This window comes from Ogataea parapolymorpha, chromosome V, assembly GCF_000187245.1.
Source record: "Ogataea parapolymorpha DL-1 chromosome V, whole genome shotgun sequence".
Lineage (NCBI taxonomy): Eukaryota > Fungi > Ascomycota > Pichiomycetes > Pichiales > Pichiaceae > Ogataea > Ogataea parapolymorpha.
The window spans coordinates 1,277,476-1,290,652 of record NC_027862.1 but is presented as its reverse complement, the minus strand read 5'-3'; the positions used below and the strand labels follow the sequence as shown (position 1 = coordinate 1,290,652).

Below are 13,177 nucleotides of genomic sequence, written 5' to 3'. Positions count from 1 at the left end.
AGCTGGGAAAGCTAGCAGCTGGCCTCAGAGTGGCCGAAACACACACCGGTTCGTGGGCTGCTCTCCCATTTTTTTTAGCGTCGGCATTTTGCCAGATTTCCTATACGTCATGGTTACGTCATAAGTCTGTTTTCTGCACAAGAGCAAAAGTTTTTATTGTGCACCACCCACCCTAACTTCGCATTTTTTAGCAAAAAAGAAAAGACCTAGTTGCCATATAAACCCAGACGGCCCCACCCCTTTTTTTCCTTTTCCATCCATCATGTCTCAGACATCATCCACAGGCAACTACAAAGAGACCAACTTGACTGTTGGATATTATAGTCTCAGAAATAAACACAATACATTCGGTCTTACTGGCAGAAAGCTCAGATGGATTATTACGCTCACCTCTGTGGTGGGTTTCAGCTTGTTTGGCTACGACCAGGGCCTTATGAGTGGTATCATCACTGCCCCACAATTCCAGGAAGAGTTCCCAGCCGTTAGTGGTAGCTCCAGACACGCCACTGTCATCCAAGGTATTGTGACTGCTTGTTACGAGATTGGATGTTTCTTTGGTGCTCTGTTTGCTATGATTTGGGGTGAGCGTCTTGGAAGACGTTACGTGATCATGCTCGGTGCCCTTATCATTATCATTGGTACCTTCGTGTCGATTTTCCCATTCAAGCCTCACTGGCAACTGGGACACTTTATCATTGCTAGATCTGTCACTGGTATCGGTAACGGTATGAACACCGCCACCATTCCTGTGTGGCAATCCGAGCACTCCAAACCAGAGAACAGAGGTCGTCTTGTTAACCTTGAAGGTTCTGTCATTGCTGTCGGTACTCTTATTGCTTATTGGGTCGACTTTGGTCTGTCTTACGCAAACAGTTCTGTTTCGTGGAGACTGCCAATTGCTTTGCAGATCGTGTTCGCTCTGTGGCTGCTTTTGTTCATGATCGGTTTGCCAGAGTCTCCAAGATGGCTCATCCACAAGGGAAGAATGGAGGAGGCCAGATTTATTCTGGGAGCCATTAACGGCGTTGATGCTCATGACGACAGTGTCATTGCCGAGTCCACCATGATTGCCGACGCTGTGAATAGATTCGATAACGCCCAGCTCGGATTCAAAGAGCTTTTCAGCGGAGGAAAGCATCAATACTTCAGAAGAATGATGTTGGGAGCCAGTGCCCAATTCTTCCAGCAATTCACCGGCTGTAACGCATCTATTTATTACGCCACTGTCCTGTTCGAGAACACCCTGAACTTTGCCAGAAGAAAGGCCCTCATTATGGGTGGTATCTTCTCCATTGTCTACGCTGTCTTCACCATTCCATCTTTCTTCTTGATCGACAGACTCGGAAGAAGACCATTGTTCTTGATTGGTGCCATAGGTCAGGGTATTGCCTTCATCATCGCATTCGGTTGCTTGGTCAAGGAGAATGAGCAGACTGCCAAGGGAGCCGCTGTTGGTCTCTTCTTGTTCATTGCCGTCTTCGCCTTCACCATTTTGCCACTACCATGGGTGTACCCACCAGAAATCAATGCATTGAGAGCTAGAACCGTGGCCACCTCCATCTCCACGTGTACCAACTGGATTTGCAACTTTGCCGTGGTGATGTTCACTCCAATTTTCATCAACGAGTCCAAATGGGGATGCTACTTGTTCTTTGCCATCATTAACTTCATTTACGTTCCTATCATTTACTTCTTCTACCCAGAGACAGCTGGCAGATCTCTGGAGGAAATTGACATCATCTTTGCCAGATCCTACACCGAGGGTACTCCTGCCTTCCTTGTGGCTAGCAGACTGGGCAAGCTCTCTGTCAGAGAGGTCGAGGAAGAAGGTAACAAGCTCGGCCTGTTCGACATGGATGAGTCTAAGCCTACGGCTGAAATGAACGAGGGCATCTTGGAGAAGCCTCAAGAACCAACAGCTTAAATTAATTCCTACTTTTTGCTTTATTGAATAGAGTGTTCATTATATATAGTGTTCATTATATATATTACCAATTATTGTATTAAAATATTCTTGTGTTTTGCCATTCTTGGTCCCATCTGCGTGTGCTTTCGCGCAAAGCCCCTGGTTTGAGGTCTACCCCGTAAAGCAGCTGGTGAATTTTGTCGCAAAGTTCCGAGGCATCTGAATTATTTTCCATCACAAGACCGTTTTCGTAGGTCACCAATTCATGCAGCGCGGGAAAATTCATCGACACTACAGGTATTCCGCAGCCGAAAAGATCGACAATCTTCATTGGGAGATCCAGTCCCGAGGACGAGTAATGTAGCGAAACCCCCGCGTCGGCCACCTGGAGTAGTTTTGGATAGTCGGAGACCGACAGCCACGCATTTCTGATTATCATATTTTCACTCCATTTGTTTTGAGCCACTAAATCCAAAAACTTCTTCTGAAGTGGGCCTTTCCCTGTAACCACCATGAACACTCTGGTGTCGAGCTTTGAGTCAAGTTTCTTGAGCGCCTCCACTAGCACGCCGAAATCCTCGTCCTCGGTGAACGATGTTGCTGACACAATCAATTTGTCAGCATCTTGGAATCCGTCCAGCACAGCTAGCTCTTTGACGACCTCCATCCTGTCGCCTTCCAGCGGCACAAACTCGTCGCTTGGACGGTCATGAACAACGCTGATTCTAGTACCATCGATTCCGAACTCTTTTTGCAAGTATTCTTTCAGCTTTTCAGTTACCGTAAAATGGTAATCGGCGAATTTCCCCACATATTTCTCATAATTTCGGAGTAGCTGCACAGCAGGGTGATTTTCGTTGTGGTATTTGAGGTTGAGGATCGAAAAGTTCAGGTTGTGCCAGTCGACAACTATCTTGACGTGCGGACAGATTGTTTTTCTCAAAATGACGACGATGGCCAGCACAGGGATGGAAGGAGGATTTTGCACGAGCACGTATTCTGTGTTTTCGTCGATGACTGTCGAAAGCAGTCTTGTGAGCTCAAAACACTGGGCCGCAACTTTGTAGACCGCAAACACCAGATACGGCATCCACGCGCGACGCCGAATTACAGGGATCTCGTAAAGGTCGACAGTGTCGTCATCGTAAAGGAAGTCCGGCAGTGTGCTCTCCAAATAGCCGCACAGATGGACAAACCGTCCCTTTCTCACCAGGCTGCGCACGTGGTATGCCATGCGGGGCGAATGGCCAAGGTCGCCGAGGACGATCATGGCAACGTCGTTTCCCAAGGGCCCAGCCAGGCGTCTCTGGCGGACCCGCCAGAGATATGTTGCGTGGGCCATGCAAAAATAGAACAAAATGGGTACACATAGCCACAGCACAATGAGTGTCCACACGGGCCACCCAAAGTCAAACTGTCCGGGCTGGAACCCCTTGTAAACTATCCAGCTCATGATAATTTGTATATTTATTTATTTTTCACTTCTGGCAGTGCAGCGTTTAGTTATCTCCCTTTTCTTTACCATGGATAGCGACAGCGAGGCCGATCATATTGCCGATCAGGACTCGGTTATTACCCAGGACAGCGATAACGTTGAGGACGAGGCATTCCACTCCGAAGACCCGCCAATTCCGTCGTACGCCAGCGGAAAGAAGACGGTAGCATTTGACGAGAATAAGAACCAGATCAACGAGAGACCGCTGAACGACAGCGAGTACAGCGGCTCGACCAGCTCGTTTGTAGTCGATACAGAGTTCCAGAAGGGCATGGATGCCAGATTGGCATTGCAACAGGTGTTTGAGCCAGAGGAGTTTGTGACCTCGTCTCCTATCAAGCAGGACGAAGTGTATTTTGAAAATAGCACGATCTACGACAACCCGATGAACTCACCACAAATATCTCGTCGGTTGGAAACAGACTACAGCTACATGGTTCCGTTCTACCAGAACGACGAGTCGAGAGATTCGTCGCCGACGAAAACCTACACCAGAGCGTCCCTTGGCGACGACATTCCTATTCTAGCACACGACTCGCACCAACCGGTGTCCAGGGAAACTATTCTAGACGAGCAGAGCCAGCAGGAGAACGAGTGCGTAATCCAACCATACAATGCCCCACCTCGTTCAAGACAACAGACAGAGTCCGTACAGCTTCAGGAAGTCAATGCTGCCAGATTTGTCAACGGCAGTGTGCGACTCCACTTGGACACTTTGTCAGAAACGAAGCCAGGCAATCCAGATATAGAAGCCGTGATCAGCTATTTCAAGCTGGAAAGAGAGCGGGCAATGGCCGAGCGAGACGCAGCGCTGCAAGAGCTCGACAGAATCAAGTCAGTCCAGACAGAGCCGGAGGATGAAACCATGAGCAACAAGCTCGCACAGTTCCTCAAAAGCCTGTCGTCAACAATCAACACGCTGGAGTCGCGCGTGGAGAAAGACCTCGACGACGAGGTGAGAAAACTGCGCTCAGATATGGCCCAGGTGCAGAAGGATAAAATGGAAGCCATGTTTAATGCGGGCGAGTACTTGCGCGAATGCAACAAAAAGGACACTATTATGCGGCAAATCAAGCCGCAGCTCATATATCTCTACCAGGAGCTGCTGATTCCCTTCGTGAACTGCGGAGTTGCCGACAGTCTGGTGGCCGGGACGCAGAAACACGAGATCATGAAATTGTACGACTCCTTGGTGATGGGGCCGCACAACTCGCCAGAGACCACCAACAGCAGCCATGGTGGACATGCGTTTGACTACCAGCAGTTTTCTGTGCTGAATAGCAAGCTAACGGAGTACTTTGCAGACCTGGCGTTGGCTCTTAGGAACCTGGAAATTGTTAAGAGGCCGATCGACGCGCCCATTTAATTTTCACCCAATTTTTTCCAGGGTCGAGCAGACTAGGACAAAAAAATATCGGTGAGTCAAAAGTATAGAAAAAGGGGCATACACACTACTCGCTGGCCATGACGACTCGCGTTGAAAAAGTGAAAATTCTGGGTGCAGAAACCATCCATGTCGGGTACCAAATGAGAGAACATGTGTGTGAGGAGATCGTTGCAAACAAAGCCTCCTCTACATATGTGCTCATCACCGACTCCAATATCGTCAATGCCGGCCATCTCGATGCTTACAAGTCTAGCATGCTGGGGGCCATAAATAGATTGAGACCTGAAGCGCGGCTGCTGACTTATGTGGTGTCGCCTGGCGAATCCAACAAAAATCGTGCCACCAAAGCCGCGATCGAAGACTACCTGCTTTCTCAAGGATGCACCAGAGACACCTTCATTATTGCTATTGGTGGAGGAGTTATTGGCGACATGATTGGATTTGTGGCGGCAACTTTCATGAGGGGCGTTCGGTTTGCCCAAGTGCCAACCACACTTCTCTCCATGGTGGACTCCTCGATTGGAGGAAAGACTGCCGTGGATACTCCGCTGGGCAAGAACTTCATTGGCTCTTTCTGGCAGCCAGATTACGTTTTTGCAGACATCTCTTTCTTGGAGACGCTACCGGAGCGCGAGTTCATCAACGGTATGGCTGAGGTGATCAAGACTGCTGCTATTTGGGACGAGGCCGAATTCGCAAGACTGGAGAAGCACACAGAAGTTTTCTTAGAGGTTGTGAAAAATAGAAAGCCAGATAACACGGTGGACCTCACTCCTATTCTAGACCACATTTTCAAGCTTGTTTTGGGATCAATCAAAGTCAAGGCAGAGGTTGTCTCGCTAGATGAGAGAGAGGGCGGTTTGCGGAATCTTTTGAATTTCGGCCACTCCATCGGACACGCATACGAGGCCATCCTGACACCACAAGCTCTCCATGGAGAGTGTGTCGCGATCGGGGCTGTGAAGGAAGCCGAATTAAGCAGATACCTTGGTATTTTACCTCCTGTTGGCGTTTCTCGACTCGCCAAATGTTTTGCAGGCTATGGGCTTCCAATATCTCTGGACGACAAAGTTTTGCAGAGCAGAATTAATGGCAAGAAGTGTCCCGTGGAAGTTTTGCTCAAAAAGATGTCTGTGGATAAGAAGAACGATGGCTCCAAAAAGAAGGTGGTTTTGCTTAAAAGTATTGGCGAATGCTACGAGCCAAAAGCCTCTTATGTCAATGACGAGGACCTGAGAGTGGTTTTAACTGACGAAATCCTAGTGAAGCCATTTAAAAATGTGCACCAGGACGTGGTGGTCACTCCGCCAGGCTCAAAATCTATTTCCAACAGAGCTCTGGTCATGGCTGCTCTGGGTAAAGGTGTCTGCAAGATTAAAAACCTGCTACATTCGGATGATACCGCCCACATGCTGACGGCAATGACGGCACTAAAAGCGGCCACTGTGTCATGGGAGGACAAGGGCGAAACGCTGGTTTTGAACGGGAACGGCGGCCAACTCGTGGCGTGCGACGAGGAGATTTACCTAGGAAATGCCGGTACCGCATCGCGATTCCTCACGTCTGTTGCCTCGCTCGTAGGCGTGAACGGTGACCTGGATCACGTGGTTCTCACGGGAAACAAATGGATGCAGAAACGGCCTATTGGTCCTTTGGTGGACGCTCTTCGGGAAAATGGTTCGAGCATTGAGTATCAGAACAATGAGGGCTCGTTACCGCTCAAGATTCGATGCGGAAAAGGGCTCAAGGGTGGCAGAATTGAGCTGGAGGCCACGATCTCATCGCAGTACGTCTCGTCAATTTTGATCTGTGCTCCATACGCTGACGAGCCGGTTACGCTGGCCCTAGTTGGTGGCAAGCCGATTTCCCAGCTCTACATCGACATGACCATCAGAATGATGAGCGCGTTCGGAATCCACGTGACTAAGTCGACTACGGAAGAGCACACGTATCACATCCCGAAAGGCAGCTATGTGAATCCATCCGAGTACGTTATCGAGAGCGATGCCTCATCTGCTACTTACCCCCTGGCGTTTGCTGCCATGAACGGCACAAAGTGCACTATTCCCAACATTGGTTCGGCCTCGTTGCAGGGCGATTCTCGGTTTGCTGTCGAGGTGCTCAAACCTATGGGCTGTATCGTGACGCAGACAGAGACGTCTACGACTGTGCAAGGTCCTCCGGTGGGCCAGTTAAAGCCTCTACCGCTGGTTGACATGGAGCCTATGACAGACGCGTTTCTGACGGCGTCTGTGGTTGCTGCCATTGCGAACGACCAGACTCAGACGACCTCGATTGTGGGGATTGCAAACCAGCGTGTCAAGGAGTGCAACAGAATTGCAGCCATGAGGATCCAGCTGGCCAAGTTTGGTGTCAAGGCCGAAGAGTTGGAGGACGGTATCAAGATTTATGGAATCAACTACAAAGACCTCAAGACTCCTGAGAGGCCGGGAATTTATCCCTACGACGATCACAGAGTGGCTATGAGTTTTTCGCTGCTTGCTGGTTTCTGCAAAGATCCAGTGATCATCCAGGAGAGAAGGTGCACTGCCAAGACGTGGCCCGGCTGGTGGGACGTTCTGCACACCCAGTTTGGAGCCCAGCTGGACGGCTACGAGCCGGAGCACACGAAATCCGTTGTTGCACAGGGTAACGGCGACAGAAGCATTGTTGTAGTTGGCATGAGAGCTGCTGGCAAGACGTCGATGTCCAATGTGATTGCGCAGCGGATCGGCTTCAAGTACGTCGATCTCGATGACGAGTTCGAGAAGATTGTTGGAAAAACCGTCAAGCAGTACGTGCAAGAGACCAGCTGGGAGGAGTTCAGACGGAAGGAGCTGGAGCTTACCAGAAAATACCTGACGGAGCACGGTAGTGGTCACGTGATCGCTACTGGCGGAGGCATTGTGGAGACGCCAGAGGCCAGAGAGTTGCTCAAGGGCTATGCCAAGACAGGCATTGTTTTGCATTTGCAAAGAGACATTGGCGAAACCATCTCTTTCCTTTCGGAAAAAGATACCTCAAGACCAGCGTACCAGGAAGAAATCCAGTCTGTGTGGCTGAGAAGACGCGGGTGGTACGACGAATGCTCGAATTACCACTTTTTCTCGCCTCATTGCGGCTCTCCGCAGGAGTTTGACACTTTGAAGCGGTCGATGGCGCTCTTCATCGAGGAGATCACCGGAATCAAGTCCGTTGAGGTGCCGCAGAAAACTTCTTTCTTTGTGTGTCTTACGTATCCAGACCTGAAGGAGGCTCTTGCGGATCTTGAAGACATTACCACCGGCTGTGACGCGGTGGAACTGCGTGTCGATCTACTCAAATCCTACGACGTCACAGATGTTTCAGAGCAGGTTGGACTTTTGAGAAATCACACTAGTTTGCCAATCGTGTTCACTGTGAGAAGCGTTTCGCAAGGAGGAAAGTTCCCAGACGGTGACTACGACAAAGTGCAGGAGCTGTGCGAGTTGGCGTTCAAATTAGGCGTCGGTTTCTTGGACCTCGAGCTGTCGCTTCCGGAGGGCCTATTGGATACCCTGTGCTCCAAAAGACGGTTCACTAAAATCATTGGGTCTCATCACGACTTTGCCGGTGCATTCAAATGGGACTCTGCCGAATGGGAGAGCAAGTACCTACTGGCAACACGTCTGAACGTCGACGTGGTGAAATTTGTTGGAATGGCCAAGGAGTATAAGGACAATTATCTTTTGGAGCAATTCAGAGAGTCTCACACAGAAAGACCTCTCATTGCAATCAACATGGGCCAATACGGACAATACTCGCGTGTGGTGAATCCTGTGCTTACTCCTGTGACTCACGAGCGTCTGCCAAATGCCTCGGCTCCAGGCCAGTTGAGCATCAAGCAGATCTTCCAGGCACGGTCGCTGATTGGACTGGAGACCCCAAAACACTTTTGTATAGTCGGTGAGCCAATTGGACACTCAAGGTCACCGGCCTTGCACCAAGCAGCCTACGAAGTGTTTGGCTTACCGCATACATTTGGAAAATTCGAAACTTCCGACGCCCAGCTGGTCAAGGAAAAAGTGCTGTCTGACCCCAACTTTGGTGGCTGTGCCATCACCATTCCACTAAAGGTCGACATGATGAAGTACGCCGACGAGCTTTCTGAGTCTGCCAAGACCATTGGTGCCATCAACACTCTGATTCCTCTTGGAAACGGAAAATTCAGGGGAGATAACACCGACTGGCTAGGAATCACGCAGTCGTTCACCAACAATGGCTGCACCTCCAAAATTACCGGCAACGGCCTGGTGATCGGTGCCGGTGGAACTTCACGTGCTGCTGTATTTGCTTTGCATCAGATGGGTTGCCAGAAAATATACGTTTTGAACAGAACGGCTTCCAAGATTGCAGATATTAAGGCCCATTTCCCGGAGTCGTACAATATCGAGATTCTCGATTCTCTCGAGTCCGTGAAAAAAATCGACCAGATTTTGCTTGTCGTGTCCACTATTCCAGGCTACAACGAGATCGAGCTGGCTTTCCAGGAAAAGATCGAGACTGCCCTATCGAAAGGTGGCAGCCCCAAAATGCTTTTGGAAGCCGCTTACAAGCCTCTCGAGACCCCGATCATGAAGCTGGCTAGCACGAAGTACGGATGGAAAGTCATTCCCGGTAGAGAAATGCTAGTCAACCAGGGCATCCACCAGTTTGCTCGTTTCAACGGACTAAAACCGCCGTTCGAACCAGTCTATGAGGCTGTGATTAGATAATCAAACAATAAATAAAGGACCTTTTTTAAGCTAAAAAAAAACAAACTAAATGAATGTATTTGATCAGAACTGAAACTGAACGTTTTCACAAGGAACGGCACGAACTGCTAATGCGCAGGTCGCTCGAACAGCAGTATGAAGAAGAGGCAAGTAGACCTGCTTCTGAAGAAGCTGGCCTGCAATTCTTTCCTGATATCACCAGGTGGGATATCATCGAAATCCAGGAATGGGCCGGGTGCGTCGACCTGAAACCTGCCTCTGTGTGGTCTGTGGGCGCCATCAACACGTTTTATCATCTTCTCGAGCGCAGGTCCAACGAGAAGCAAAAGTTCGGGCATCTTCGAGGGTTTGCCCTATTCACTAATGCACCCATCAATGCGGTAATCGAGATTGCCAACAAGTCGTTTGGATTCAACCAGTGGGAGAGCTCCTTGGTGGAGGACACAGGACGGGTAGTGCGATACAGAAAGCACGAGTTCGACGACGAACGAGGCTATCGGTACGACCTAGAGTATGCTATTGACACATGTCTCAGATTGGCAGATGGGACGGTAGCACGAAAAACAGGGTTTGGAGTGGCGCAATGGATGCCGTCAAAGGGGCTGGCATTTTCTTATGCCAAGAAACAGGCTGCTACAGACGGGCTGAAGGCCTGCTTTTATGCAATGGTTGCTCTTTTGGAACAGTATGAAGAGAAACTTATCGAAGGTTATTATGATTGACTTCTTGAACATCACACGATGTTGGCATCCATCGTATGATTACCGCATATAGGGCAGTAGAGTTCTTTATAGAAACTGAATGGGATTATTGGGACGAAAAACACGGTGATGAAATTCCAATTGCGAACATATTGCATCGAGATGTTGTGACATCTTGGACAGTAGACTCTCTTACCGTCATATTGTTTAAGCTCTTTTTTGAACGATTTAGCTAATTGTTAGCGGATGCCACTCAAATCTACTAACCTCCAAATAGAAAGAAGAAGAACATGTTAAATTCGAAATGACCGTTACATAAAAATATTGCTATTTTTTTTACTTATACCTTAAACTGTCAATCAGATCGTCCCCGGTAATAATTCCCGGGGTAAGAAAAATTACCTGCTTCGGTTTGGTAACAGGATTTTTGTTTAGCACGAATCGGATAGTTGAGATTTCGCTGTACGTCATTCCGCCCACGACGGTGACAATAATGAGATCTTTTCGGTCGGCAAGTTGGCTTGCTTTGGGGGGGATCGATGAATTGAACAAGGATTTTTTAGTTTCTGGAACCAGAAACTCTTGCTTTAGCTCTCCATCCAATGCGCTAAGATCCAAATTGTCCCAGCCGTACTTTCTGATTCGCGTGTCGCGCGGGGCTGCAAGAAACTCCCGAGAGTATATTGCCTCGACAAGACGGGTAATAATAGGAACATACCCAGGAAGCCCGAAGTCTGCATCCTGAGGGTTGGCTGGATCCACCGTATCAGAGACGGGCATAAGATTTAGGTTGTTACCAATCGACGAAAAATCCCTGATGAGCTGATGCGTACTAGTAACCACCTCCTCGCTCATACTCGTCGGCAAAAATGAGAGACTCTCGCGAGGATACACCATTTTCAGTTCTTTCATTCTGATTAGAATTTTGAACGCGTCCATTCCATACATGTGGTAGATCTCTGTTTTCATGTGTTCGTATTCCGGTTCTCTGACGCCTCTCTTCACGATGCTTGTGAGGATCATTAATCGTAACACCTCCGATAGCGGCGGCTCGAATTGGTACATGTATTGCAAGATAGCAGCACAGTTGCGCTTGTTGTCTAGACTGTCGCTCAATATTTCCTGCTGCAGCTCCACAAACGCATTGAATTTATTACTGTTTGGCATTTCCACCTCCAATCCGGGGATCTGACGTTCCTGGTCACCGTCCTTCACAGATTTCAATATATTTTCTGCGACCACGGTGTGTTTTTGCACCCATTTCTGGCTTTCTTTCAGATTGTTAAGCTCTCCAACAAACTTCTTCATTTCTTCAATGTCCGTAAGATTGTTGCGTTTATCATACTCAGCTTGCAATGTGCGTGCTTTAGAGTTTAGCACCGAGCCCACCATCGAAAAATTGAGATCTCGCACCAACTGGTAGATCTCATCATTGAAGTCTCCAAATCTAAGTTTAAGATTTTCTTCTGGTATTGACACCATGCCCAGCTGCACTCCCAAAGACTCGTGGCATAGCCCTGTATACGTGAGCTGCGTAAGAACGGCGCTGACTAAGTCGACTGACCGGTCCAGACAAACAAAGTCGACATTCCGGTTGAAAAACGAGTGCTGGTCGACAAATAGAGTCTCGTCCTGATCCTGGATGAGCTTTTTAGTCTTTGGATCGACTTTTGTGAGGTGAGTCTGGTACTTGTGTTGGTAAATGCTCCAAAGTTTGGCAGAGTTTTCTCCCTTGATAAATGTGTTCGTAATGCGCACTTTGTAACCTGAATTTATCACCAGGGCCAAAAGAGACCCAGCTAATTGGTCCAACGGATTAATTGAACCTGAAAACAGCTCGCCCAGGCCACCCTGAGGCAAACAGAGGTCTAAGATATCGGATTCTAGTGCTATGGGCCTGATGCTCGACCAATGATAAACTTTCACATCTCCCTTTATGCCAAGGTTTTCGATAGCAAGGTCTGTCGTGGAAGGCAGCCGACTGGCGACAATTAATGAGATTTTTGAGGTCTTATTGAAAGGAAAGATTTTGCGCTTTAAAATCCCCGCAATGGCATCCAAAATGTCAAAACCACCATCGCACAAAAACACTATGCTGGGAGAGATGGTCTGCATGTGCTCATGATCAAAATTTTGCTCGTCAATCCATACGACCTTGTTGATTTTGGTAAGTTTCTTTAAATTAGAAAAACTGGTTAGTGAGTCTATCAGTCGAGAAAGACTGTGTTGTAGCACCAAGAGATGTTCATTTGCTGCCCCGGACACTCCAATTGATCGAAAGATGGCGGCCAGATCTCCCAAAGATGTTTGAGGAACCGTTTTGGTATCAAACAAAACACCCATAAGTTTTCAGCTACGCATCCTTACACGTTTTTACGGCAGTAGGTCAAGTCCAAGTGATCAGTGTATTGTCATTTAATTGTTCTATACCAAATAGGTTTAAGCAGAGTCTTCAATCTCCTTCTTCTTGGCCAACTCAGCATAGTATGCTTCTCTTCTAGCAACAGCCGGCTTGTGGTATCCCCACCACCACAGACTTCCAAAGACTAGACCAGTGCTGATACCTGAAATGTTAGCGAAGGCCCATCTTAAACAACAAGAAATATAGCGACTTACCGATCGAGATGTCTGTGATGATTCTTCTTTTCATGAAACCTTGAATTGGAGCGATAGCCATGTTTGCGATAGACTATAGATGTACTAGTGGTGAAAGTTTGTTTTAATTTTTGCACGGTAAGGTGATACTAGCCACACCACACCGCCACTAAAACTGCTGGAAAATCGTATTATTTTCTTCTGAGCCAATCAAGGGGAGGGAATTTTTAAAAGAGCAGCTGAGCATAGAGGAAAAAAATGCCTGAGAAAAATATATGGTCGCGGATTCGCGAGCTGGTCCTGCCTGAGCATCCGCCTGCCACCAAAACAAATTTCTCTGTGGCTAATTTTTCTTCTTCC

The 13,177-nt window shown here is 48.2% G+C and overlaps 7 protein-coding genes across 7 annotated transcripts; 4 read left to right on the top strand and 3 right to left on the bottom strand.

Annotated features, from left to right (window-relative positions):
* Positions 1-262: 262 nt before the first annotated feature.
* On the top strand, positions 263-1,924 carry HPODL_04500 (Sugar transporter STL1; the record flags this gene model as incomplete). The annotated part of the gene is made up of 1 exon (XM_014079307.1): positions 263-1,924. One exon carries the CDS (start codon positions 263-265, stop codon positions 1,922-1,924), a length of 1,662 nt encoding a protein of 553 aa, XP_013934782.1.
* Positions 1,925-2,003: 79 nt separating this feature from the next.
* On the bottom strand, positions 2,004-3,140 carry HPODL_04499 (Chitobiosyldiphosphodolicholbeta-mannosyltransferase; the record flags this gene model as incomplete). The annotated part of the gene is made up of 1 exon (XM_014079306.1): positions 2,004-3,140. The coding sequence occupies one exon, from the start codon at positions 3,138-3,140 to the stop codon at positions 2,004-2,006; it is 1,137 nt and encodes a 378-aa protein (XP_013934781.1).
* Positions 3,141-3,429: 289 nt separating this feature from the next.
* Positions 3,430-4,767, top strand: HPODL_04498 (uncharacterized protein; the record flags this gene model as incomplete). The annotated part of the gene is made up of 1 exon (XM_014079305.1): positions 3,430-4,767. The coding sequence occupies one exon, from the start codon at positions 3,430-3,432 to the stop codon at positions 4,765-4,767; it is 1,338 nt and encodes a 445-aa protein (XP_013934780.1).
* A 98-nt stretch (positions 4,768-4,865) lies between these two features.
* Positions 4,866-9,521, top strand: HPODL_04497 (Pentafunctional AROM polypeptide; the record flags this gene model as incomplete). Its single annotated transcript, XM_014079304.1, has 1 exon — positions 4,866-9,521. One exon carries the CDS (start codon positions 4,866-4,868, stop codon positions 9,519-9,521), a length of 4,656 nt encoding a protein of 1,551 aa, XP_013934779.1.
* A 53-nt stretch (positions 9,522-9,574) lies between these two features.
* Positions 9,575-10,243, top strand: HPODL_04496 (DNA repair protein RAD59; the record flags this gene model as incomplete). The annotated part of the gene is made up of 1 exon (XM_014079303.1): positions 9,575-10,243. One exon carries the CDS (start codon positions 9,575-9,577, stop codon positions 10,241-10,243), a length of 669 nt encoding a protein of 222 aa, XP_013934778.1.
* An 11-nt stretch (positions 10,244-10,254) lies between these two features.
* HPODL_05273 (uncharacterized protein) lies at positions 10,255-10,514 on the bottom strand (the record flags this gene model as incomplete). Its single annotated transcript, XM_014079302.1, has 2 exons — positions 10,255-10,454; positions 10,490-10,514. 2 exons carry the CDS (start codon positions 10,512-10,514, stop codon positions 10,255-10,257), a joined length of 225 nt encoding a protein of 74 aa, XP_013934777.1.
* A 44-nt stretch (positions 10,515-10,558) lies between these two features.
* HPODL_04495 (Vacuolar protein sorting-associated protein 33) lies at positions 10,559-12,565 on the bottom strand (the record flags this gene model as incomplete). Its single annotated transcript, XM_014079301.1, has 1 exon — positions 10,559-12,565. One exon carries the CDS (start codon positions 12,563-12,565, stop codon positions 10,559-10,561), a length of 2,007 nt encoding a protein of 668 aa, XP_013934776.1.
* Between the last annotated feature and the right edge of the window lie 612 nt (positions 12,566-13,177).